The following is a 24,447-nucleotide window of genomic DNA, read 5'->3' on the forward strand; positions in this document are numbered from 1 at the left end:
TTGGTACATTTTACATATACATAATGATAACATTCATCATAGAGACTTTTTTTTTTCCCTTGGTATGGACGATTGAACTCAGGACCTTGTGCTTGCCAGGCAGGCATGGTGTCACTGAGCTATATCCCCAGCTATCAGAGAATGTATACATGATATACCTTGGGGTTTTTTTGGTTTTTTTCCATTCCCCTCCCCTCCCTTCAATCCCTCTTCCTCTCCTTACTTACAAAACTTTTGTTTTTTTGAGACTGAGTCTCACTATACAATCCAGGCTGGTCTTGAACTCTCGATGATCCTCCTGCCTCAGCCTCCCAAGTGGTGGGATTAAAAGCATGCTCCAGCAAGCCCAGCCTTCATGGTGAATTTAAGGTCAGTTTGGACTACATTTGAGACAGTAAGAAAAAAAAGTGAGAGAGAGAAATGTATAACAGACTTTACATCTACTTGTATATTTAATCTATATTTGTGTATGTAAATTGTTTACATACTATTAAATCCAAATAGAGTTTAAAGTCTTACTATATTTTAGATTTTTTTTTTCTTAAGACAGGATCTCGATCTGTTGTTCAGGCTGGCCTTAAACTCACTATGTAGCCCATGCTGGCCTCAACTCGTGGCAATCCTTCTCCCTTAGCCTCCTGAGTGCTGGGATCACAGGTGTGTGCCACCACGCCTGGCGTATTTTTAGTTTTTGTTCTATCATTTTCCCTTCTCTTTCCTTGTAGATTTAAATCCTATTTGATATTTCCATTAAAGCATCACTTGAAATAGTGCTTGTGGGAGCTGGAGTTTGAGGCCAGCCAGGGCTACATAGTGAGTTCAGGGTCAGCCTGAACTACAAAGGGAGACCCTGCGTCCAAAAAAAAGAAAAAGAAATAGTGCTTATGGAAATAAGTTAACGAGTATTTGTCAAATCTTCCTTGGGATGAGGTTAAGATTTGTGATTGCATACTTGCTTTTTGTTGTTGTTGTTTGTTTTTTGAGAAAGGCTCTTGCTGTGTACTGTAATGCAAACTGGCCTTGAACTCACTTTGTAGCCCAGGCTGGCCACAAACTTGTGGCAATTCTGCCTCAGCCTTCAGAATGTTGGAGTTACAGGTGTGCGTCAACATTCACAGCTATATGTTTTCTTAAGTGTTGTTCTCCATCTTTTTTTAGACAAGGTTTACCGTGTAGTCCACGCTGGCTTGAACTTTTCTTTTGGTACATTTTAGGTATATAACACAATTACATTTCTCATTGGGAATTGTACCTTTACATAATGCATCTTGGTTGGCTTGAACTTCTTATGTAGTTCTGCCATCTTCTTATGTATCTTTCTGCCATCCTGCCACCAAACTGACTTTAACTACTGTTTTTATTTCATTTACGTGTAATCAACATTTTGGCCAGTATGGTGGCAAGCCTGTAATTCCAGCAGTCTGGCAGCCTGAGGCAAGAGGATCACAAGTTCAAGCCCAGCCTGGGAAAATTAGCAATTTAGTGAGATTCTGTCTAAAAATTAACAAAATAGGGCTGGGGATGTAGCTTAGTGTGAAGGTCCTGGGTTTAATCCTCGGTACCACCATCAAAAGAAAGAAACATTGTATGCTATAAAGATTTTCAAAACTGATTTTTTACAGTTGGTGCACACTTGTAATCCCAGTGCTTGGGAGACAGGCAGGAGGATTGCTGGGAGTTTGAGGCTAGCCTGGGCTACATCATGACCTCAAGGCCAGCCTGGACTACATATTAAGACCTTGTCTATAAAAACAACAAAAAAAGATTTTTTAATGGCTGGTTGGATTTGGGCTCTTGTTTCTTAATGCAGAATAGATTATAGTTTTTATCTAACCGTGATCCTGTTAAAATGTCTTGTTTTTCTTCACCATAGGATCATTTTCTTTGCCTCTAAGTACCCTTTTTAATGATTTAGCAGAACTCTTTTTTGGTAGGGAAGGGGGTTAATAGAAGTTGAACCTACATTCCCAGACAGTCCCCCTCCCCCTTATTTTGAGATGAGAGTCTTGTTAAATTGCCCTAGCTGGCATCAAACTAACCATGCTCCAGTTTCAGCCTTCCAAGTAGCTGGAATTGCAGGCTTGTACCATCCTACACAGCTTCAGTATATGTCTTTTAACAAAAACTGAAAAATTAGTTTATTTTGTGGAGTAGGAGAAAGATGTGAAAGAGTTACGTGATTTCAGTTTTCTTTTGTAAATGTGCACGTATTTTCCAGACATCTCAGAAGGATGTTTTCTTTCCCTATATATTACAGTGGGAAGGAACTATGTCCCTCAATCATTTTACTGTCTCTGTCACCCCTTGGTTGGGGCAGTTTTGTTTTTGAGACAAAGTCTTGTTTGTAGTCCAGGCTGGCCTTGAACTCACTATGTAATCCATGCTGGCCTCAAACTCATGACGACTCTTCTGCCTTAGCCTCCTGAGTGCTGGTATTACAGGTATGTGTCACCATGCCCAGCTAGCAAAATTTCTAAATTTTGGTAGCTAAACCTTTACATTATCTACCCTGTGTGTAGCAAACTGTGAGGATGTACCTCTCCCTTAAGGATTCTGGCAAGAAGACAAGCCCACTGGAATTTGGCCCCCTGACATGGGGTAGATATCCTTGCTCTTTCATGTCAGACCCTTTATGTGAAGTCACCATTATCAGCTGCTGCTTCTTCAGGGAAGGATTTCCTTTTGATAAGCCTGGGCCAGGGGCATGTTGGTGAGATTTCCTATATGAGACCAAAGTGGGATTAGGCCATAGTGTATGTAAGGCCAGGTCTGTGCCATTTCGATTCTTGAATGGTTTCTGTCATGGTAAAAAAGTAACACTTTTTTTTTTCTTTCTAGAATACAAAAACACTAATGCATTTGAGAAAGCGGTGAAGTTTGAGGGGAGAAAAAGCAACTGCTTTCGTGATTTGCAACTTAACTGGATGCAAAGATGTCAGTGGACATGAATAGCCAGGGGTCTGACAGCAATGAAGAGGACTATGACCCAAATTGTGAGGAGGAAGAGGAAGAGGATGAGGACCCTGGGGACATAGAGGACTATTATGTGGGAGTAGCTAGTGATGTGGAGCAGCAAGGGGCTGATGCCTTTGATCCGGAGGAGTACCAGTTCACTTGCTTGACCTATAAGGAGTCTGAGGGTGCCCTCAATGAACACATGACTAGCTTGGCCTCTGTTCTAAAGGTGAGTGATATGGTTAGAACTATAATCTCCCTAGTTAATTCTAAGGATGACCTGTTGTTAACAGATTGATTGAATGATCTGGTAGCTTGAAACCAAATTTAAGTATATCTTATATCATTTGGATATTTTGTTAACAGTTGCTTATTTTCTAATACATACATGTCTAAGGCCCTTACTAAGAATTAGAAATTAGGGGGTGGAAAGATGGAAGAACGATAAATCAGAAGCACACTGTAGCAGACTTGCACGGTTTTGCACTTGTTTCAGAGAGTGAATCTTACAGACCTTTGAGGTAGATAAGATAAATATTAGAATCACCATTTTCTACACAACCCTTTTTGACTGATAAGTGTCTTAACAAGTATCCAGATATCCTTGCTTTGCCCTTGGGCTAATGAACTCATTGGTTTCACCTACTGGCGATTACTGTCTAATGTTGAAAGAGATTTTTAGTAATAGCTCTTAAAAAAATTTAGGCTCTCATAGCTTTTATTTAATTGACTTTGTAGGTATTATAGAAATTTTAAAGAATGAAAAAAGTTGGTTATTCAAGTAAGGATTTTACTTTCTTTGGTTGGGGGTACTGGGGATCAAACTCAGGACCTGCGGTTATGAGGCAGGCAGCAGTACCACTGAGCTAAATCCCCGCCCCTTGGATTTTACTTTCTTTTTTTTTGGTACCGGGAATCGAACTCAGGTCCTTGCGCTTGCACAGCAGGCGGCAAAACCACTGAGCTAAATCCCTGGCCTGGATTTTACTTTCTTAACACTTCAACTGGCTTATCTTTGGATGTCTTGCATGTCACAGGTCAATTAATGTCCTCACTATTTCCTCTTTTTTTTTTTTTTTTTTTTTTTTTTAGACAGGGTCTTACTATGTAGTTCAGGCTGGCCTGAATCTCGCTGTAGCCGGGGCTAGCCTTGAACCCGTGGTGATCTTCCTGCCTCAGCCTCCAGAGGGTTGGGATCACAGGTGTGCGCCACCATACCTGGATATTTACCTTTTTTTCTTTTTTTTTTTTTTTGGTAGTGGGGATTGAACTCGGGTCCTTGTGGTTGCAGGGCAGGCAGCACTGGTTTGTTGGTTTTTTTTAACAGCTATTTAGACATTTTCCCAGCATGTTTCCTTCTCTGACATTGGCCATTATGTCAAAGTGGGGACATTTTTCTCACTTTACTGTTTTTACTGGATTTCTTTCATGAACTATCAGATGAATTTTGTTGTCTGATCTGATCAAGTTGAAGGATCAGAAGGACACTGGGCCGGGGATTTGGCTCAGTGGTTCAGCCGCTTGCGTTGCAAGTGCAAGGTCCCTCATGTGTCGTATTTAAATGGAAGATAATGCCATGTCTAATTTCCATAAAAGTTGCTTTATCTATTAGTTTAGGGATTTTTTTTTTCCTCCCCCAGGTGATCAGCAAAGGCTAAATAACTTGGATTTAGATACTTAGATTTAGCAACTGTTTAGAAGCTGAAAGGGAAAACTTTTTTGTGTGACTCATTCCTAGAAAGGATTGTAAGATATCTTTTTCTGTGCTTAGTAGAAAATTTAAGAATATGGACTTATCAATCCTCTGGGTTTGGACTTTCTGCCCTGTGGTTATGGTAAAGCTGCTGAGATTCCCCCTCTTGAAGGGCACATTGCCCCAGTAGAAAAGAGGCATCAGTTCTCCTTTCTTACCACGTACATCTCTTTTTTTGGTCAGCTGATTTCTTTTGCTTTAACCATAGTGTCAGGTTATAGATAGTGTAGGTATTTAAAATTAGAAAAGGAGTTATCAGGTGTATGAATATGCAGTGGGCTATATTATTTAGTGGAGGTCGTTAGGGTGCTCCTTTTATGCATAGAAATTGTCTTCAAGCTCTCTGCCAACTTTTCTGACCTATTCGAGCCAGCTTAGGGGGCTCCAGCATCCATCCATCCTTCTTTCTCTTTTTTTTTTTTTTGTTGTTGTTGTTTTTTTGGTACCAGGGATCGAACTCAGGACCTTGCGCTTGTGAGGCAGGCACAATGCCACTGAGCTAAATCCCCGGCCCCCTTTTCTTTTTAAAATAGTGGTACAATACACATAACATAAAATTACCATTTTATATTCTTCCTTCTTAGGAAGCTGACATAGTATAGGCCTACTGCAAAGCCTTTCCTTCACTCCCTTACCTTTTTGTGCCTTCAGGGATCCTTTAGAATCTAGCTTGTACTTTCCCTGATAGTTTCCTTGAGAGCCTCTGGTGCAGTGGTCAGGTCCTCCTTTGCTCTATGGCCAAACAATATAGTTTTGTGTATTTTTTTATATCATGTATTGCAATCTAGTGACAGCTCTATGTTTTTTACACTTTCATGTATTTTTGTATAATCTCTATAGTTAGATTATTAGGTCCTAGCCATCATTCACATCACAGTATCTCGTCTACAGTAGGTATTGAGTAATTTCTCGGATACTCGTGGATTTTGTTGATTGTTGATAGGAACTGCTGCTGTTGGTGTGAACTAGATTTTGTAGTCCTTGTAGTAGATTGTGTAGTCCTTCTCTATTGTCGTGAAAGGGTGTTATTTTGGCCCTCAGGACCAAGAAGAAAAGGAGCAAAAAGGAATTTAGAACAGAAATGAGGAGCTAAAAGGAGGTGGAAGAAAGTTAAAGAAGCAAGGGGTTAAAGAGGAAATGGGACAAAGAGGAAAATAATGCACAAAAATTTAGATGGTGTAACAGAGGCTTGGTTTGTTTTGGGGATTTTTGTTTTTTTTGTTTTTGGGGGGCTTTTTGGAGGCAGTCTCACTATGTTGTTCAGGCTGTTCAACTCACTGTGTACCACAGGCTGTCCTTGAACTCACAGCAATCCTCCTGCCTCAGCCTCCCAAGTGTGGGATTACAGGCATGTTGCCCCACACCTTGCTAAGTTTTGGCTTTTGGGTTTTTTGAGACAGGGTCTCACTAAATAATTCAAGCTGGTCTTTAATGCACTCTGTAGCCCAGGCTGGCCTCAAACTCCCAGTAAGCCTCCTGCCTCAGCCTCTTGAGTACTGAGATTACAGGTGGGCATCATCACTTCTGGCAACAGATAGTTTGTGGTTTTTTTCTCTCCTTAGTCCTCTGTGAGGAGCATGTTAGGACCTATTTTTTTCTGGGACTAGGCAGCAAGGGTCATGACTTGGTTGTACCTAAATGGACTCTAATAGTGTTTCAAACGACTCAGGAACTTAACTGAAAAGGCTAGATAGAAGCAACTTGGCTAAGAATAAAGAAGGTACATGCCAGGTATGGTGGCACATGCTTGAGGCTGAGGCAGGAGGATTGTAAGTTTGAGACCAGCAACATAGTCAGACCCTGTCCCTTAAAGGGAAGGGAAAAAAGTAAAAGAAGAATCATACTCATTATTTTATTTTATTTTTTGTGATTTGGGGAATTAAGCCCAGGGGAACTCTACCATTGAGCTACATTCCCAGCTCTTATTTTTTATTTTGAGACAGAGTCTCCCTAAGTTGTTTGGGCTGACCTTGAATTTATAATGTTACTGTCCCACTGTCTGATTCTTCTGAGTAGCTGGGATTACAGCCATGTATCACATGCCGAACTGTCTTTGTTATGAAAAAAAATATGATTTTATTTTGTTTTTATTTTTTCAGTTCTGAGGGTTGAACTCAGAGGTTGCAAGCACTCTACCTGTTTTTTCTTTTTAAACAGGATCTCACTGTAGGCCAGGTAGGCCGTGAACTGTTGATCTTCCTGTCTTAGTCTCCCATCTCAGCACATTACAGGTGTCCAGCATCATGTCTGGCGCCAATTGTGCTTGTTTCAGCAGCATATATGCCAAAATATATACTGGCTCCAATCCCTTTTTAAATTTTATTTTTAGATAGGGTGCTGTTACATGGTCCAGGTTGACCTCAAACTTGAGAACCTCCTACCTGATCTTCCCAAGTGGCTAAGATTATAGGTGTGTGTCACCATTCCTGACCATTTAAAAAAATTTATAATTAATGTTTTTGAGGACAGGAGTGAATGAGCTTACCCAGTGGTGTTCACTGGTTTGGCTGCTTTTAGCTCCCCTATTGTATTTTAGCTCCCCTCTGAAGATAGGACCAGGAGTGACAGCCATCTAGATCACCACTGGTATCCCCATCAATTGTAGTGCTGTCTGCACAATTTATAGGATATACCAAGATGTTTAATTCTTTCATATAATCTAAGTGCTGTTTGGTTTATAGAAAATGTTAGGTATGTATGTAATATAAAATCAGCCATATGAATAGAAATAAGTGTCTTGGCAAGTTGCGTAAACATGAGTGATAGCATAGCATAAACTTAAACCGTTTATTGCCTTTTGGGATTTTAAGTCTTTTTTTTTTTTTTGTCTTGGAGATTGAACTCGGGGCCTTTGCTCTGAGCTACATGCCCTAGTCCTACACCCCTTTAAAAAAAAATTTTTTTTTTGTACCAGGGATGGAACTCAAGACCTTGCGCTTGTGGGGCAGGTGGCGGCACCACTGAGCTAAATGCTTGGCTTATTTTTTTTTTTTTTCTGTGGTACCAGGGATCAAACTTGGGTCCTTGCACTTGCACAGCAGGCGGCGAAACCACTGAGCTAAATCCCCTGGCCCAGTGCTTGGCTTTTTTAAAATTTTGAGGCAAGGTTTCTCTAAGTGACTAGGGTACTTGGTCTGGGTTTGAACTTGAGATCTTCCTGCGTCAGCTTCCCAGAGTGCTTGGCTTATAGCCATGAACTACTATGACCAACTTGCAGTCTGTTAAATAGAAAATTTCCAATTTTCTGAGATACTGAGCTTTTAGATGAGTGCCCAGGTATTAGAGGGTAGCATTCTATATGTGTGCTGGTACCTGTGTATGAATAAGATTATTAAGAAAAGAACATACCTAGCAGATCCAGTCAAGAGCTTAGGACAGAACAGAGAAAATGCCTGTTATGAGAGGAAAACCTGCAGGTGTTCAAGTAGCGACAAAACAGCCGTTATCTAGAATGAGATTATTGCCCAATGAGGTATTGAGGTATTGTGTTATAGGAGTAGGAAGGAGGAAAAGTCTCTGATGAATAGGTATTTTTAGTGATCATGTAAGTCTTTAAAGAGAAAGTTGCCTTTGTTATACACTATATACAAAACTCATACAAAGATTATTACTGTTACAGACTAAAGGAATCCTTTCTCCTAATTATAGGAGTTTTATTGCAAAATGTACCAGGAAGAATTCTGTCAGTTACTAAGTGAATTCTATTAATATTTCACAAAACTTGAGGCGTTGTCTCAGCTTTGGTAAAGTTCCAAGCAGCATCATGACTGGCTTTTGTTGGTGATTGTTGGTATGGTCGATCTAGTGCACTTCTTTCCTCAGCATCATGTTAGGCATGTGGTCTGGAGAAGCAAATGTTATTCGTGGCCTCACCCAGTAGCCTTGGACAAAGAAGGGGCCACTTGGATGAGCTCTATTTCAGGAACTATAATGAGCTAGATGAATTTTATGATGAAGTAGGAAAATCTTGAAGGTGAGATAGAAGGGCAATGTAGGTTATAAAAGTCCAGACCGCATAGGGCAGTGAGCATGGAAATGAGAAGGTTACTTCGTGTACTGGAATGAGAGACTAAAGATGTACAGGTAAAAGAATAAGCTGGGTGTGGTGGTACACACCCCTAATCTTAGCACTCCGAGTGACTGAGACAGGAGGATCACAAGTTTTAGCCCAGCCTGGGCAGTTTAGGGACTTAGTGAGACCCCTTCCAAAATAAATCATAAAAAGTGTTGAGGATGTAGTTTAGTGCAAAGGCCCTGGATCAATCCCTTGTGTACCGCCCCCCACCCCTCAAAAAACGGAAAAGAAACCAGGCATGGTGGTGCATTCCTGTAATCCCAGCATTTGGGAGGCTGAGGCCAGCCTGGGCTACATAGTTCAAGACCAGCCTGAACTACATAGCAAGACCCTGTCTCAAAAAAACCAAAAAAGAACGAAAGAAAGAAAGAAGGAAAGGAAGGAAGAAAGAGAAAGAAAAAGAAAGTTCCTCGACATTTGAAAGGTATAGTAAACTACACTGTTATTTGTGTTCCCATATAAGATTGAAAATAAGTCAATTTGAGGGGTTTTTTGGGGATTTTTTGTTTTTGTTTTTGTTTTTTTTGAGACAGGGTCTTATGTAGTTTAGGCTGGCCTTCAATTCACTGTTGTAGCCCAGGATCACGAAGAAACTCCTGCCTTAGCCCTCCGAGTGCTGGGATTACAGGTGTGTGCTACCATGTCTGGCTCTTTTTTTTTAATACCCTTCTCTTCCCTCCCGGTAGCCCCCCCGCCCCCCCAGTTCCCTGTCCCTGTTTTCATACTTGTTGATATTGTCTTAGCTCAAGTTATGGCATACAGTGTTTTATATTAATTGGTATTAGTAGGTTCCTGTACATGGCATATCTTTATTCTTATTTTCCTTTCCCCTTCCTCCTCACCCCTCACCCTTCATGCATGTTTTTATTACAGTTCTTTTCAATTTAAGATTTGCTGTATTAAACTGTGCATTTGTAGCACATGCCTGTCATCCCAGCACTCTGGAGGCCAAGGCAAGAGAATCCCAAGTTTGACTTCAGCCCAGGCAACTTAGTAAGAACCTGTCTCAAAAAAGATAAGATCCCCAGTACCAAAAAAAAAAAAAAAAAAAAGAAAAGAAAGTGTGGGGTTGTGTGGCTCAGTGCCACACGTGGGGAGAAGAAGATTGCTCTATTAACTACAGTATAGTGCTTGGAAAAACGTTTCCTAGAATGCTCCATTCTGCTATTTTGCTTTAGTTTTGCTTTACTTTGCTTTAAAATTGAATGTTTGCTCTTCAGCAGAATGTGGGTAGAAAATCTCTAAGCTTTTGTGGATTATTTTTCTTCTTGGTGGATAAGTCATAATGAATTTGCAGGGCTTCCGATTCTTCAGTGCAGAAGTCTTTGTAGTCTTGTATTCAAAACAACCTAGTTTTTACACCGTTTGTCACTTTACAACATGATCTCTTAAAGTGGACCAAGTACATGTATAATATTTGGTGAAGTCTTTAATTTTCATCATGAAATCAACTTTCTTTTATCTTGGTGTAACTGAACTTTAAGACCATTATTATTTATTATACAACAAATAATGGTTTTGTTTTTTCTTTTGTTGTTACTACTCGTGGGGAAACTATTTTCAAGCTGAGCCCTAGTAACACTGAATGTTTTTCTGAGTAGCTATCTGATTTCTGTTTTTGTGACCTGATGTCAGATTTTGTTGCATGCCTATTCAAGTAGACTCTAGATTAGATTCCTGTATTTGAAATAGGTGGTTGCTAATGAGTATGTTGAGATATTTCACAGTGCTTTAAACTGAAACTCAGGTATATGTTTCATTGATTTATGAATTTATTTTTAAAAGAGGAATGTTTAGAGTGACATTGAGAATTGCTTACATACAATTAGTACAAAATTATCTTTACCATATCATTGCTTTGTACCTGATACCTTACACATCATGTTCACCACCTTCCAGAAAAGAACTTCTTCATTAGATTCCAGGCCAACTTTCATTCCAGTCTTATTGTGCTTTCACACGACCTGTGGAACCATGTAAACTGTAATCAAGGGATGATTTGATACTTGTGACCTAATCTTGATTTATATTTAAGTTTATATAGTCAAGATGTTACGACAGTGTTGAAGAATATCATTCATGTTTCCATTAATCTAAAATTTCTTCCCTGCTTCTTAACTGTATTCATAGAGATTACTGTGCTGTAATTCATTTAACCTATGAATATTGAATATCTGCTATGTGCCAGGCACTAGAGCTGTGAACAAAACAAAAAGAATCCCTGTGCACATCCCTGAGGCAGGAAGATCACAAGTTTAAGCCCACCTTGGGCAAGTTAGTGAGATCCTGTACCAAAATAAAATGAAAAGAACTGGGGATATAGCTCAGTGGTAGAGTGCTTGCCTAGCATATATTTGGCTCTGGGTTAAATCCCTTAAAAAAAAAAGAAAGAAAAGAAAACCTGTCCTGGTGGACATTACGTTTTAAAAATCATTGTACACATATATTTATGTTTTCTGTGTTTTTATTTATATTTAAACATTTTCCTGTTTTTTACTTTGTTTTCATAAATTATTTTAAATGGCTGTATAGCATACCAAGACCAAGAGGTCTTGAACATAATTTGCTCCAGCTTTCCCCATTGGACATGTAGGTGAGTACTTACGTTATAGTTACTGGGAACTGGTTGTATTGCTGTGAGCGTCTTCATGTGTGTGGCCTTTGCATCTATGGGACTTCGTTCAGAGCCTCGGCCAGCAGTCATGATTGGGCTCTGGTTCCTTTCTTGCCATTTCATATTAGGTGACCTCAGGCAAGTCCCTCAAAATCTCTTCAGCTGCAGTTTTCTGATTTGTAAAATAATGTAATACTTCCTTTCCAGTATTAAACATGGTAATAATGTGTGTAAAATGCCTGCCACATGAGTACTGTATTCAAACATTGATCATGGTGGGGGTGGGGCAAGAGTGAAGCTGTGGGAATGTTTTAATATTTATTGTGGTTTCTTCAGAATCCATTCTCAGGATTGTGGGTCTTAGCTCCTAAGACAGGAGTCACACTGAAGAAGGTTCTGGGCCCCATATGGTTGTACAATATTAGGTAGTATACTTTGGACTCTTTCTTTTGCCGAGCCTCTGTTGTCTGATAAGAAAAGTAAAAACACAAAATGAATTTTGAGTAGGTGGCCTGAAAGAAGTTACAGGGAATATAAGCTGTTGGTTGTTTTTGCATTTCTGGTCAGCTGCAGTGTTGGTCTTGTGCCTGTGTTGACAAGCACTACTTATGAAGTGCTTAGCTGATTTTGGGCTATTACTGAGGCACTCTCTTAATTTGCTTTGCTGTTTGTTCGGTTCCCAGTCTATTTTTAAAATTGTGTCTTTACCTCTACTGCTTCAGGAAAACAGGGATTAGAGTTGTCTGCTCCACAGGAGAAGGAATTGTAGCAGAGATCTGAGAAATGTGCAGATTGAGAAAGCAGGAAACTGCTCATCTGGCTTCTCCTGAAATGTGTCTACGTATGGCTATTTTACTTAAACTTACATTAAGTGTCAGAATATAGACCTTAGGTTGTGTTCCTTTTCTTTGAACTATCCTAAATCTTTGTAAACACAAATGGTTTTATGGTGATGACCACAAGTTATCAGCACTAAGTAAAGAAGTACTGTACTATAGAGGCAGGATAAGTGAGCGGTTTGTTTGTTTGGAGATTTAACAAGAGAACAAAGCTGCTGTGTGTGTACATACATGTGTGTACACACACAATTATGGTGCTGAGTTTTGAACTGAGGGCATCACACTTGGTAGGCAAACACTCTACTGTGCTACACTCCAGTCTCAGACATAGTTGTGGATGAAGGGTAAGCTCTATATGGAAAAGTGATCTCTTTGACTAACAGTTTCTTTTCTGGAATCCACTCATTTTTTTTAATCCATTATTTTAGACCTTTTTCAGTCTCTTCATTACTCTCAGGATCATTTCCAAGAGTATATAACCTTGCCTCCTTTTACAAGAAATAACTCCAGTACTATCAGGCTTGGCTTCCTGGTTTTTCATTCTTAATTGTAGGTACTGTCATTCACTAAGCTGGAAACAGATTTATCTTTTCCCTTCTCCTATGAAGCCCTCCCTGATTTCTATACTCCATCACTGTTACTCTGGATCACTTTGTGCATGTTTCTTGATATGCATCACAAGGATTGCAAATTAGTAGTTTATAAGACAGAATGTGAACTCTTTGAGATGCAGTTCAATGGTTTTGCCTTGCATATCAGCATTTAACAAAAATGCTTGGTGTTTACTGGCTAAACCCAAGTAAATAGATATAAAAATTGAGAATTTAACCACCAAAGCTCTGCCTCCCATTTGGAAACAGAATTTGTATTTTCTTTCTTTTTTTTCTTTGCAATACCAGGGATCGAACTCAGGACCTTGTGCTTGCAAGGCAGGTGCAGCGCCACTGAACTAAATCCCTGGCCCAGGAAACAGAATTTGTCAAAGGAATTGTTTTTGGTACCTGGGATCGAACTCGGGTCCTTGCGCTTGCGCAGTAGGCAGCGAAACCACTGAGCTAAATCCCCGGCCCGCATCAAAGGAATTTTTCATGAAGCCAGTTGGCCTATAAGTAAAGTGTAAACCTAATGGATGTGTGGTTCCCAGCTTGTGATGTTAGAATTAGTTTTGGCAGTTCCTATACAGGAACATGGATTTCATGCAGTTGTAATGAAACAATCTTCAGGTGTAAGGCTGAGGCCTATTATATAACATTCATGTGAAAATATTTTTTTAAAAGTGGAATGATTCGGGTTACTGAAGTGAGGAGGGAGGAGTGCTTACTCTCTTTGACTGCTGAAAATGATGTGACCGATGTTCAGGATGTACTGGTTTTATTTTAGGGTTTTTTTAATTAAATACATGTGTACAATTTATTTCACTTAAAGAGTATGGTCTCACGGTGCATCCATTTAGCTAGAAATGTCTCAAGCTTATCCTTCTTTATGGCAGAGTAGAGAATCTACTGATTTTATAACCAGAGTGGGAGTAGGCCATAAATTGATTTCTCACAAGTTAGATAAGCTTACTGTAATTTTTTCAAGGAAATAAAAGTTCATTTTGAGTCATTTTGTAATGTTTTTGGTGTCTAAATATAACTTTATATTTTATTCATTATCAAGATAAAAAAATGAGTTCTTACGTCCTATTTAATAATATCTGCACTCCTAACTACAGTGTGTTTTAAAAGTTTTTGAATTTTGTGATACTGTAGTGGAATACACCAAATCTTTTCTTGGAAACTATTAACTTTGGCTTCAGCTTCAAGATGATTTACTGCACTCATGTACTTTCATCCCTTTTCTGTCGTTTTCATTGTTTTTCTTTTAAATTTTGGTATTTATATTTCTGTAGCAGTGTTACTTGCAGTAGCCAAAAAAATGAGAAACAAGTTAAATGCCCATAAATATACATGAATACACACAGAGGTTGAGCATCCCCCTAATCTAAAAATTTGAAATCTGAGCATTTTTTATTGTTATGATACTTAGCTAATAAAGTCGATGCAAATATTCCAAAATCCCCAGAACTGAAACTTGAAATACTTTTAGCTACAATATCTTGGATATAAAGGATGCTCAACCCATAATGGCATACTTTTAGAGCAGAATACACTCCAATAGTATAAAGAGAATGAACTACTTATGCAAGTAACATTGCTCAACCTCAAAATAAGCATGCCACATGAGGGAACATAGGGGTAAACATGCTAAAAACTCATGATATAAATCATACAAAGTTCTAGAAAATGCAAACTAATCTATCAGAAAGGAAAATAAAGGGCTGGAGTTTTAGCTCAGTGGCACTGTAGTTGCCTTGCAAACACAAGGTCCCGAGTTCGATCCCAGTACAAAAATAAAAAGAAAGGAAAATAAAAATGGTTGCTTGAAGGACTGGGGAGGGCAGGAAGAGAGAGGGGATGAGATAGATATGGAAGGTGACCTTCCATGTTTATTATGAAAGTAAAGGCACAAACATTTTAAATGGATACCAACAAAGTAATGAGTTGGGAAGGTGTCACATGGGGACATTATTGTAAATGGGATCCAGTTTGTCCTACAGATTTGATTTGACAAAGGGTGGAAATGATGAGTGTGCTGTGAATGTTAGGAGTAAAGGACTATGTATAGGACAGTCAACCGTGCTCCCCCTTAGTTTGTAGGCACACACACAAAAAGCTTGTTTTAAAAAAATAGAAAAAACTGGGAAGAAATAAATGAGAGTGTGAGATTTGGCTGATATCACTTATTATAGGAATGCCTGAGTTTTGAATAGTAATTGCTTATATATGATGTGATCAAAATATACAGTGGATGTTATTAATTTAATTACAGTAAAAGACATAGTGCCACTAAACCCCTTGCAAGTATTCCTCCTAGCATCAAACATATTTATTTATTCCATTGTTCTTGCCACTTTCTGAAGCAGTTCTAGAAGTTCTCTTTCATAAGTGTCTTTATGAGGGCTGATCAAAAATATAATGAGCTAGGGCTGGGGATTTAGCTGAGAGGCACCAAAGCTGCCTCACAAGCGCAAGGTCCTGAGTTCAATCCTGGTACCAAAAATACATATATATATATATATATATATATATATATATAAAATGAGCCAGATATAAGCAATCTTTTTTTAATTTTTTTTTTTTTTTTACTGTACCGGGGATCAAACTCAGGACTTTGCACTTGCCAGTCAGGCACTGTACCATTGAGCCACATCCTCAGCCCTGATCAAAAATATAGTGAGCAAAAAACAAACAACAACAAAAACAAAAATGTGAGCCAGGTGTGGTGGCACATGCCTGTAATCCCAGCACTTGGGAGGCTGAGACAGAAGGATCACTGGGAGCTCAGGGCCAGCCTGGACTACAGAGTGAGTTCAAGTCTACCCTGACCTACATAGCGAGACCCTGTCTCAAACAAAACAAAACTACAATGGATGCTGGTGCCCAGTGCCATCCAATAGAAATGCAGGCTTGTAAAAACATTGCAGTGTGTCTTCACCCACCTTATTCCCTGGACCCGGCACCGAGCTACTTCTGGCTCTTCCTCAAAGAAAAATGACCCTGCCACCACACCCCACAGAAATTTTTAAAATTTAAACATTCACCATATTTTTCTGTCACATCTTGTAAATCATCAGGTGACAGGAAAACCTGTCAGTTGGCAGGTTCTGTTCATAGACACAGAATTTAGGTCCATTTCCTGACTTTCCCCCTTTTTTTTTTTTTTTGGGTACCTGGCATTGAACTCAGGACCTTGCACTTTCGAGGCAGGTGGCGAGCTAAATCCCCAGCCCACTGATCTTCCTCATTTAAACTGTACAGTTTCATCAGGTGTGCACACCTGTAATCCCAGCTACTCAGAGTGCTGAGACAGGAGGATGGCAAGTGTGAGCCCAGCTTACGTAATTTAGCTAGGCCTTGTTTTAAAATAAAGGGCTAGGGATGTAGCTCAGTGGTAGAGTGCCTGCCTACTTTGTGTGAGGCTCTGGGTTCAATCTCTCCTACTGCACCCCCCCCACACACACACATACACACACACTTGTAATTCAAGAGGGTATCTGGGCCGGGGATTTAGCTCAGTGGTACCACGCCTGCCTCTGCAAGCAGAAGGTCCTGAGTTCGATCCCCTGTACCAAAAAAAGATAGAAGTAATATCCTTACATGTGTCCCTAGCATGTGTAAGCTTTCAATTCGCAGCACCAAAAAGTACCAAAAAATAGTAATGTGTAAAGTATACAATTCAGTGGCATTTAGTTTCAGAATGCTTTCATTATCAGCCAGGTGTGGTGGCACACCCATAATTAGCATTCAGGAGGCTGAGGCGGGAGGATCATCATGAGTTAAGGCCAGCCTGGGCTACATAGTAATAAGTTCAAGGCCAACCTGGACTGTATAACAAGATGCTGACAGAAAAACAAGAAACAAGAAAAACGTTTTCATTACCTCTAAAAGAAACCCAGTACTTACTAAGCAGTTACCCCACTCCCCTCTGCCACTAGCAACCACTAATCTTTTCTGTTTGTGCATTTACCTATTCTGTGTGTCACATAAGTGGAATCATGTAATGTGTGACTTTTTATTTCCCAGTGTGAGTGGCCGATCACAAATCACCAGACATTGAGGAAAACAAGTAAAATGAAAGCAATACAGAAAAGTTGACTTTAACTGTAATGGACTGATAGATAATTTTGCCTGTTATTAAAAATGGACTGTTTAGCTGAGTGCATGCCTATAATATCAGCACACTATCAGCTGAGGCAGGAGGATTGCAAGTAGAAGTTCAGTCTGGGCAATTTAGTGAGACCATGTCTCAAAATGAAAAATGAAAAAGGGACTGGGGGTGTAGCTTAGTGTGAAAGCCCTGAGTTCAATCCTCAGTAACAAACACACACACATGAAGTATTTAATATTCTCAAGACTATTCAAGAAAAGATTCCATGAAGATCAGAAAAGGAGCTCATAATATGTATTATAGGTTTGCCAAATTGAAAAATATTCCTTAGATCAGAAGATGAAATCAAGAATATCTCAGTATTGTCAAATACAGGCAAAAAAAATATTTTTTAAAAAAGGATAAATGTGGATCAGTCTGGAGATTCAACATCTACTAAAATTTCTAGAAAGTGAAAACAAACCAAAAAAGTAATTGAAGAAGGAAAGTATTAACAATAAAGGAAAATTTCCAAGATATAAAGATAGGAGCAAGTTATAGTCCTATTCAAAGAGTCTACTCAGCTGGAGATTTAGCTCAGTGGTGCTTCGCCTGCCTTGCAAGCGCAAAGTCCTGAGTTTGATCCCTGGTGACAAAAAGTAAAAAATAAAAATAAAATGGTCTTCATTGCCTAGAAAGACAAAGACCCATTGCTAGAATTGTCACTAAAATTTCACAGTAACAAGGATGGAAACTAAAAGTTTCCATAAAGATATATGAGGTTTTTCACAAGAAATGAAAATCAGACATCTCATCAGCAGTAGTAACAACCAATGACCTGAAAAAATATTGAACCTGGAGTTCTGTCCATACAAAGAAACTTGTTTTCAGACTTGTAAGGGCTCCCCAAATTTATTTCCCTTGCATCATTTTTGAAGTATTTACTTGATAAAGATGAAAAAGCAGGAAGGTAAAGAGTATAGAAAATGGTTAAACTAATGTAATCCAGTGGAAAAAAATCCCATGATTGTCACCTACAAAACGGGATTGGAAAATGCTCAGCCCTAATTTAAAAACAAATATTGGTGGGATCCAAGAAAATTTCTTCAAGCCAGGTATGGTGGTGCACGCTTGTAATCCCAGCACTTGTTTGAGGCACAAAGAATCACCATGAGTTCAAGGCCAGCCTGAACTACATAATGAGACCCTGTCTCAGAAAAACAAAAAAAGAAAGAAAAATTTCTTCAAAGGTAGGGATGGGGTAGATCCCAAGCAATAGACAGAATGGAGAACCTGCCAGACCATTGGGATATGGTAAAGAAACCGTAAGACTACCAGGGGCAGGGAGCAATTAAGAGTTTTTATGTAGAGCAGAAAAACTATACATAAAACAGTTATTCAAATCAAACTACTGTTTTTCAGGAGTGTGAGTAATTGTTGGTAAACAATGTATCTGTGCCTAATATATGAACATTCTCCTTTGGCCTAAGGGGACTGACGTTGGATCCACAGGGAAGAAAAAGAATTCTGGTCCTGTGAAGAGTATATTAAAGTTATTGAAGTAACTAATAGAGGAACTAAAAATAGTGATTTAAATATCAAAAAATGTTTGGGCTAGAGCAGGGGAGATAGATACAAGCTGGTTCTAGTAGAGAGCTGTGGGTATACTCAGTAATGATGGTAACCACTAGAAGAACCTAGACAAAGGACTGGAAGAAATTTGTGGATAGGAAGATTGGTGCTGATAGAGAAGAATGAAATGGTAGTGTTGTTCCTTTTCATTAAGTTGCTTTTTATGAACCATTTGATTTTCTTCATTCATCAGTAATTGTTCCCCAGTAAACAAGTACAAATAGTTTGTCCTCTATCTTAGAAGTACTACAGGTCTCTTTACCTTTCTGTCTCCTTTTCTAGAATGGTGAGAGAGGAGAGAGAGATAATAAGACCTTTTTTGTTTCTACTTCTTATTTTTCTGAAAAATCCACTGCACACATCTTTCATTATTCTGTTGAAAAATGTAATGTCATTTCTCCAGATTAGAGCCTGAACAATTCTTTCCTGTTACTCCTCTCTCTAACCCATATACTTGACTTTTTTGCCTCCTCAAGCCTTCTGTCAGCATCTCTACTCTTCTTGCAACTTTCAAGAGACCTCAGCTCTCCCTATCTTTTTTTAGCTTCCTCAGAGGAGCTGCATCTGACCACTACTGCTACCCTGAGGCCGTGGAAGGCTTTGGGGCCTGAGTGTGCTCTGGAGGTTGTGGGTATGTGGTGATTGGACACTAGACCACAGGAAGACAGGCAGAGGATGGTAACATATGGGACAAGTGCTGCAGTGCTGACACAGACATCCCCAGTGCTTGGGTATGTCAGAGAAAGACACAGGAAAAAAAACCTGGCCTCAAAGAGCTTCTATTCTGTTCCTTTCTATTTATATGGAGTTTTACATAAACATTATAAAAAAGCATTATATGTTTTGAGCATAGCAAAGAGGGTAGTTGAGGATAGCAGCCATGGCTGTTAGAACCTGTGGCTTTGTCTTCAAGATGTATGGGCCTCTTACATTAGATGTGCTTCCTTTGGAGAGAAAGGGAGAACCAGGATAGCACTACCTAGCAGGTAGTTGGTATTCCCTCTCTTTTGCCTAGCTGGAAGAGAGGAAACATTTTTTTAGTCATTTTTGGATAACATGGGGTTGTGGCTATAAGAATGGAGATTTGCCTTTTAGTCCTACTGGGTCCCATTCATTTGTAACCAGTTCCCACCTGCATTTCTTTTGACTGTGGTTGCTGGACAATATCTTCATTAACTGGAATTGTGATCCTGTTTACCTGGCAGGCCCCTTCCCCCTGGAAATCTATTAAAATTCTGGAAAGGGCTGTAGCCAGTCTTTTGTACCAAGTATTTCCCAGAGGGTTTTCAATTAAATGGGACCTAAAAGATAACACTAGCTGGGATTTGCTTCACAATAGTATGAAGGGTTGGAATGGAGACACAGTGGGTCTGACCACAAGATTGGAGCTGGGCAATAAGGTACATGGGTCTTACTGGTTTTTTGGTTTTGGTTTTGGTTGTTTTTTGTTATTGTTGTAGTTGTTTGTTTTTTGTCTTATTGTTTTCCTCACTTTTGTTTGAGATTTCTTTTTTTTTTTTTTTAATTACCTTCATGGTCAAGGAATGGTGACTTTCATATTTTTGAACTTAGTAGTTTTGAACTTTGTAGTTCAAGCTGACCTTGAACTTACTGTGTAACCCAGGCTGGGCTCAAATTCCTGGTGATCCTCCTGCCTCAGCCTTTCAAGTGCTGGAGTTACAGGCATGTGCCACCACCCTTAACTATATTTTTGCATTATTTTATAAATGATATTTTATTGAGAGATTTGTGGAGTTTTTTTATTTTGGGTTTTTTTTTAGTATTGATCTTAATGATTGGAAACCATAGCAGATAGGGAAGAAAAGAAATAAGATTAAACTAGTGAGAAATCTCCAACTGTGTTAATTATATTAATCAGATTTGTGTAACATGTAGATGCCCCAACTACCAGTCAGACCTAGCTGAATGGATCTATAAAGAAAAAGTAAAAGGGGTGTAGAGTTATAATGAGATACCTGAGAGCTGACCTTTTAGAAGCTGAGAATATGTAGGTGTGAAGTACAGAAAAAGTGAAGTCCCTGCCATTTATATTAAACTTTAGGGGTGAGATTTAGTTAGTTAGAAGCCCTCTGGGATACCACTATACCACACCCATCTGATTTTGCACTGTTCTAGACTGACGTTCACATATTCTTTTGTGCCTTAGTCATATTTCTTCCTCTTATCCCTTCATTACCGTCCGTCTTATTTCCCTCTGTCTCCCAAGACTGGAATTCATCTATCTTGATCTCTTCAGTTTAATTTTCCTGTACCATACCTCTGTCTACCCTAGACCCAGAATCTGGCCTACAGTTTATTCCTTTTTATCATCTTTACTTTTTAGTGAGTGACCACTAGTGTTCGTTAACAAATGTGATTGGATTATGGAAGTGGCTCAGGCTGAAGCATGCAGACACATTCATGTAGTCTTAAAAGATTTCAGGCAGTTGGCAAGTAAGAATTCTAAATAAAAATTGAAACTACCACCTGTATTTTTTCAGGCCGTTGATGCTCACTGCCATCGGCTGCATCCTCCCTATGGCACTGGTAAGTGTGGGAAGGGCTGTTGACAGTTGTGGTGGGCTGCTGGATATCTTTTCTTGGGGAGAAATCTATCTGCAAGCTTTGTTAACTTGTTCTGAGAGCTGGACAGCTTGAACCAGCTATAGGAAACAAAAAGATGGAGCAACTGATCTTGTTTGTGCATTTCCTTGGGGAATTGTTGTGAGGAGCAGAAGCTATTCTGTATGGGCCTGGATCTCTATATAGAATTGGTGTGTTCTATGCATTATTGTAAATAATAAACATATTGTCCAAGTGTTCTGAGATGTTGACTAATAACTGATAAATTTCCTGAAACTCTTAAAACATTTTTCCCAAAGGTTGGTTCTGTGTTAGAAAGGGTCCTGAATGGCAGTTGTCTTACAGTTTCCTTCAGTGGCAAGCATTTTCTTCCTCTGGTATTTCAAATTTTTTGTGGCAGGGGCTCAAAGGTTGTTCTACTAAGATTTTGATGGAGGTTTACTTATATTTTTTTAGAGGGAGAGTTTTGGTGGAAATCAGAAAAATTTATGGCTGTTGTTTACTAACAAACTTCTAGTATATTTGGGACTTGTGATTTGAAAAAGGATATCAACATAGTTTGCTTTCTGCTTAGGGACTTATTGGAGAAAATAATGCACCAAATAAAGTTGAAACTAGGAAACAACCACAGAATGTTGAGAATTTTGTTTCATTTTGGGGGATTTTTTTTTTTTCAAGACAGAGTCTCACTAAATAGTTCAGTCTGTTCTTGACTCACTGTGTTCCCCTAGTTCAAATTTATGATGATTCTCCTGCCTCACCCTCCCAAGTGCTGGGATTACAGGCATGTGCCAGCACACTTGACTCCAGATTGCTTTTAGTTACCCTGCTAGAGAGTCTGAATCCTGGTGACTGTCTCCTTTTAATGAATGGGTAGGGCCCACAGATACTCAGAAATTTTGTCTTACTAAGGTAGTTTCCATTTTAAGCAGTTTTTCATTTCTTCTGTCTCTAAAACCCCTTTGAAATCGGGGTGCATGCCTGTAATGTCAGCATTCAAGAGGCTGAGGCAGGAAGATCACCAAGAGTTGGAGGCCAGCCTGAGCTACATAGTGAGTTTAAGGCCAGCGTGGACTACATAGCGAGATCCTTTATTTATGTATTTATTTATAAATAAATAAAACCCCTTAGATTGTGAAATAAAATGCTTCCAGAACACATTACAAACTGCTGAGGTAATGGGTCTGTGTGTTGTTAACCAAGTCAGGAACTGCTTGTTGGTAACAGCTGCTAAACTATTCATATATATACTTCATTATAGCTCTGTGAAAAAATCTGTGGGTAATGCAGAGCAGTGTCAGAGGCAACCCCACAGTCCTTCAGGCTGGAAGGAAAACTCTTCATCAACACCTGATTCATTGTAGTACAGGTTTTGAGGGCACAGGGGAAAAGAGAAGAAAGGCAGGGCAGATAAGCCTTTGCTCTAATCCTGTCTTTGCCCCTGTGAAAGCCTTCTGTAGGCCACCCAAAGACTTGAGGCCACCTTCATTCTTTCATGAACTCTATTCCAGTGCTTGCTTGCCTCCTCTCCCCCAACTTGTATAGTTAAACTATTTCTCAGTTCCAAGTAAATGAGAGAGGAGATCTTGGTTTGGGGGCTTATGTTCACACAGTGATTAAAGTTTGTTTTTGTTGTTTTTTTGAGACAGGGTCTTGTTATGTACTTCAGGCTGGCCTTGAGCTCACTATGTAGCCTAGGCTGCCCTTGAACTCAATGGCAGTCGTCCTGCCTCAGCCTCCCAAGTGCTGGGATTACAGGTATGTGCCACCATGCCTGGCATTGACTAAGGTTTAGGCATGAGTGTGATTGCTCAAAGAGATAGTCCAGAAGTGAGAATAGTTAGAGCTGTGCCTTGTAGAACAGTCCCATTTAGGGCATTGGCAAACTGGGAGCAGAGCATCCAATGGAGCACTAAGAAGGTGTGGTCTCAGACATTGAGAGAAAGCCAGAGAGAACACTAAAGTTATCACCATTGTAGCCACGTGTGGCAATGATTCAGCCTTATACTAGAATTCATAGTGTGTAATCAGCTAACCTTCAGTCAAAACTATGTTTAACTCTTTTTTTTTTTTTTTTTTGGTACCAGGGATCGAACTCGGGTCCTTGCGCTTGTGAAGCAGGCGCTGGAACCACTGAGCTAAATCCCCGGCCCAAAACTATGTTTAACTCTAAAGGGGAAATTTTCGTTTTGAGGATTCTAAGTAAAAAGAGTGAACTAGAACATACAAAAAGTTTAAGAAATTGTACAATCAGCATCCATATACTAACTCCAGATTGTATAATTGCTTGTCTTTCACTTTGTTTCATTGCTTACCTATCATCTGCCTGTCACCATATTGAAGCATTTTTTTATAACATTAAATTCATCTATTGTATTTTATTTATTTTTAAAGGGTGATATGCTGTTTATTTAAAGAACTCCAGATCAGTGAATAGTTAGATTTTTTAAAAAAAATTTTTTTCTCTCTCTTTCTTTTTTTTTTGGTACTGGGGATCGAACTGTGGTCCTTGAGCTTGCAGGGCAGGCGGCGGAACCGCTGAGCTAAATCCCCAGCCCAGATTTTTAAAATTTTTAGCTGTCGGTATTACAAGCAGCACTGCATGTACTTTCATATGTCAATGCATGGTAGTGCAAGTATTCCTGCAGGATCAGTATGTACAAGAGGAATAGCTGGGCCATTGTGTTCTTTTACATTTTGAATACAAAAGTAGAAGCAGCAGCCACAATCTCTTACCACTCCAGGTTCTGGCACTGGAGAAAAATCAGTACACACAGGCAGGGAAGGGGACCTCCCATTTCATATGATATGAAAAGCCCCTGAAGCCTTCTTGGCCATTACTCAGTTCTTTTTTTTTTTCTCCTCCTTTTTTGGGAGATGATCTCACTGTGTAGTTTAGGCTGGTCTTGAACTCATTATGTAGCTAAGGCTGGCCTCAAACTTGCAGTGATTCTCCTGCCTCAGCCTCCAGTTGTTGGGATTACAGGTGTGTGCCACCACGCCAAATGCTGAGCGTTGTCCTTGTAATTTTAAGAGACTCCATGCCAGTGCAGGAATTCAAGCCCAGTCTGGGCGACATAGGGAGTTCAAAGCCAGCCTAAACTACATAGCAAGACCCTGACTCTAGAAAAAAAAAGATAATTCTAAGAGACTAAACATTCCTTTTCTAAACATGAGGCATTTGTGAACTCTAAGCCTTTTTAATGCAAACATTCTCAATTTTATTATAATTATCAAAGTAGTTTTAAAAGAAATTTGGGGGCCGGGGATTTAATGCTCAGTGATTTTGCCGCCTGCTGTGCAAGTG

At 39.4% G+C, this 24,447-nt stretch overlaps 1 protein-coding gene across 8 annotated transcripts in view; it reads left to right on the top strand.

The window, feature by feature from the left end:
* The window catches only part of Arih2 (ariadne RBR E3 ubiquitin protein ligase 2), a 62,574-nt gene that overhangs the window by 5,466 nt on the left and 32,661 nt on the right, over positions 1-24,447 (top strand). For 3 of the 8 annotated variants that reach the window (XM_004833978.4, XM_004833979.4, XM_021259171.2), the window contains one exon: positions 2,839-3,184. In XM_004833978.4, coding sequence (XP_004834035.1) covers positions 2,933-3,184 — 252 coding nt within the window. In that variant the 5' untranslated portion in view covers positions 2,839-2,932. Of the gene's footprint in view, positions 1-247; positions 370-1,158; positions 1,215-2,838; positions 3,185-21,058; positions 21,105-24,447 lie in introns of those variants that run through there. The other 5 variants (XM_021259119.2, XM_087186047.1, XM_021259147.2 and 2 more) reach the window with 4 other exon arrangements.

The sequence above is a fragment of the Heterocephalus glaber genome, unplaced genomic scaffold, assembly GCF_053883595.1.
Source record: "Heterocephalus glaber isolate CG9 unplaced genomic scaffold, H.glaber_assembly_v1.0 deba00001504, whole genome shotgun sequence".
Taxonomy (NCBI): domain Eukaryota; kingdom Metazoa; phylum Chordata; class Mammalia; order Rodentia; family Bathyergidae; genus Heterocephalus; species Heterocephalus glaber.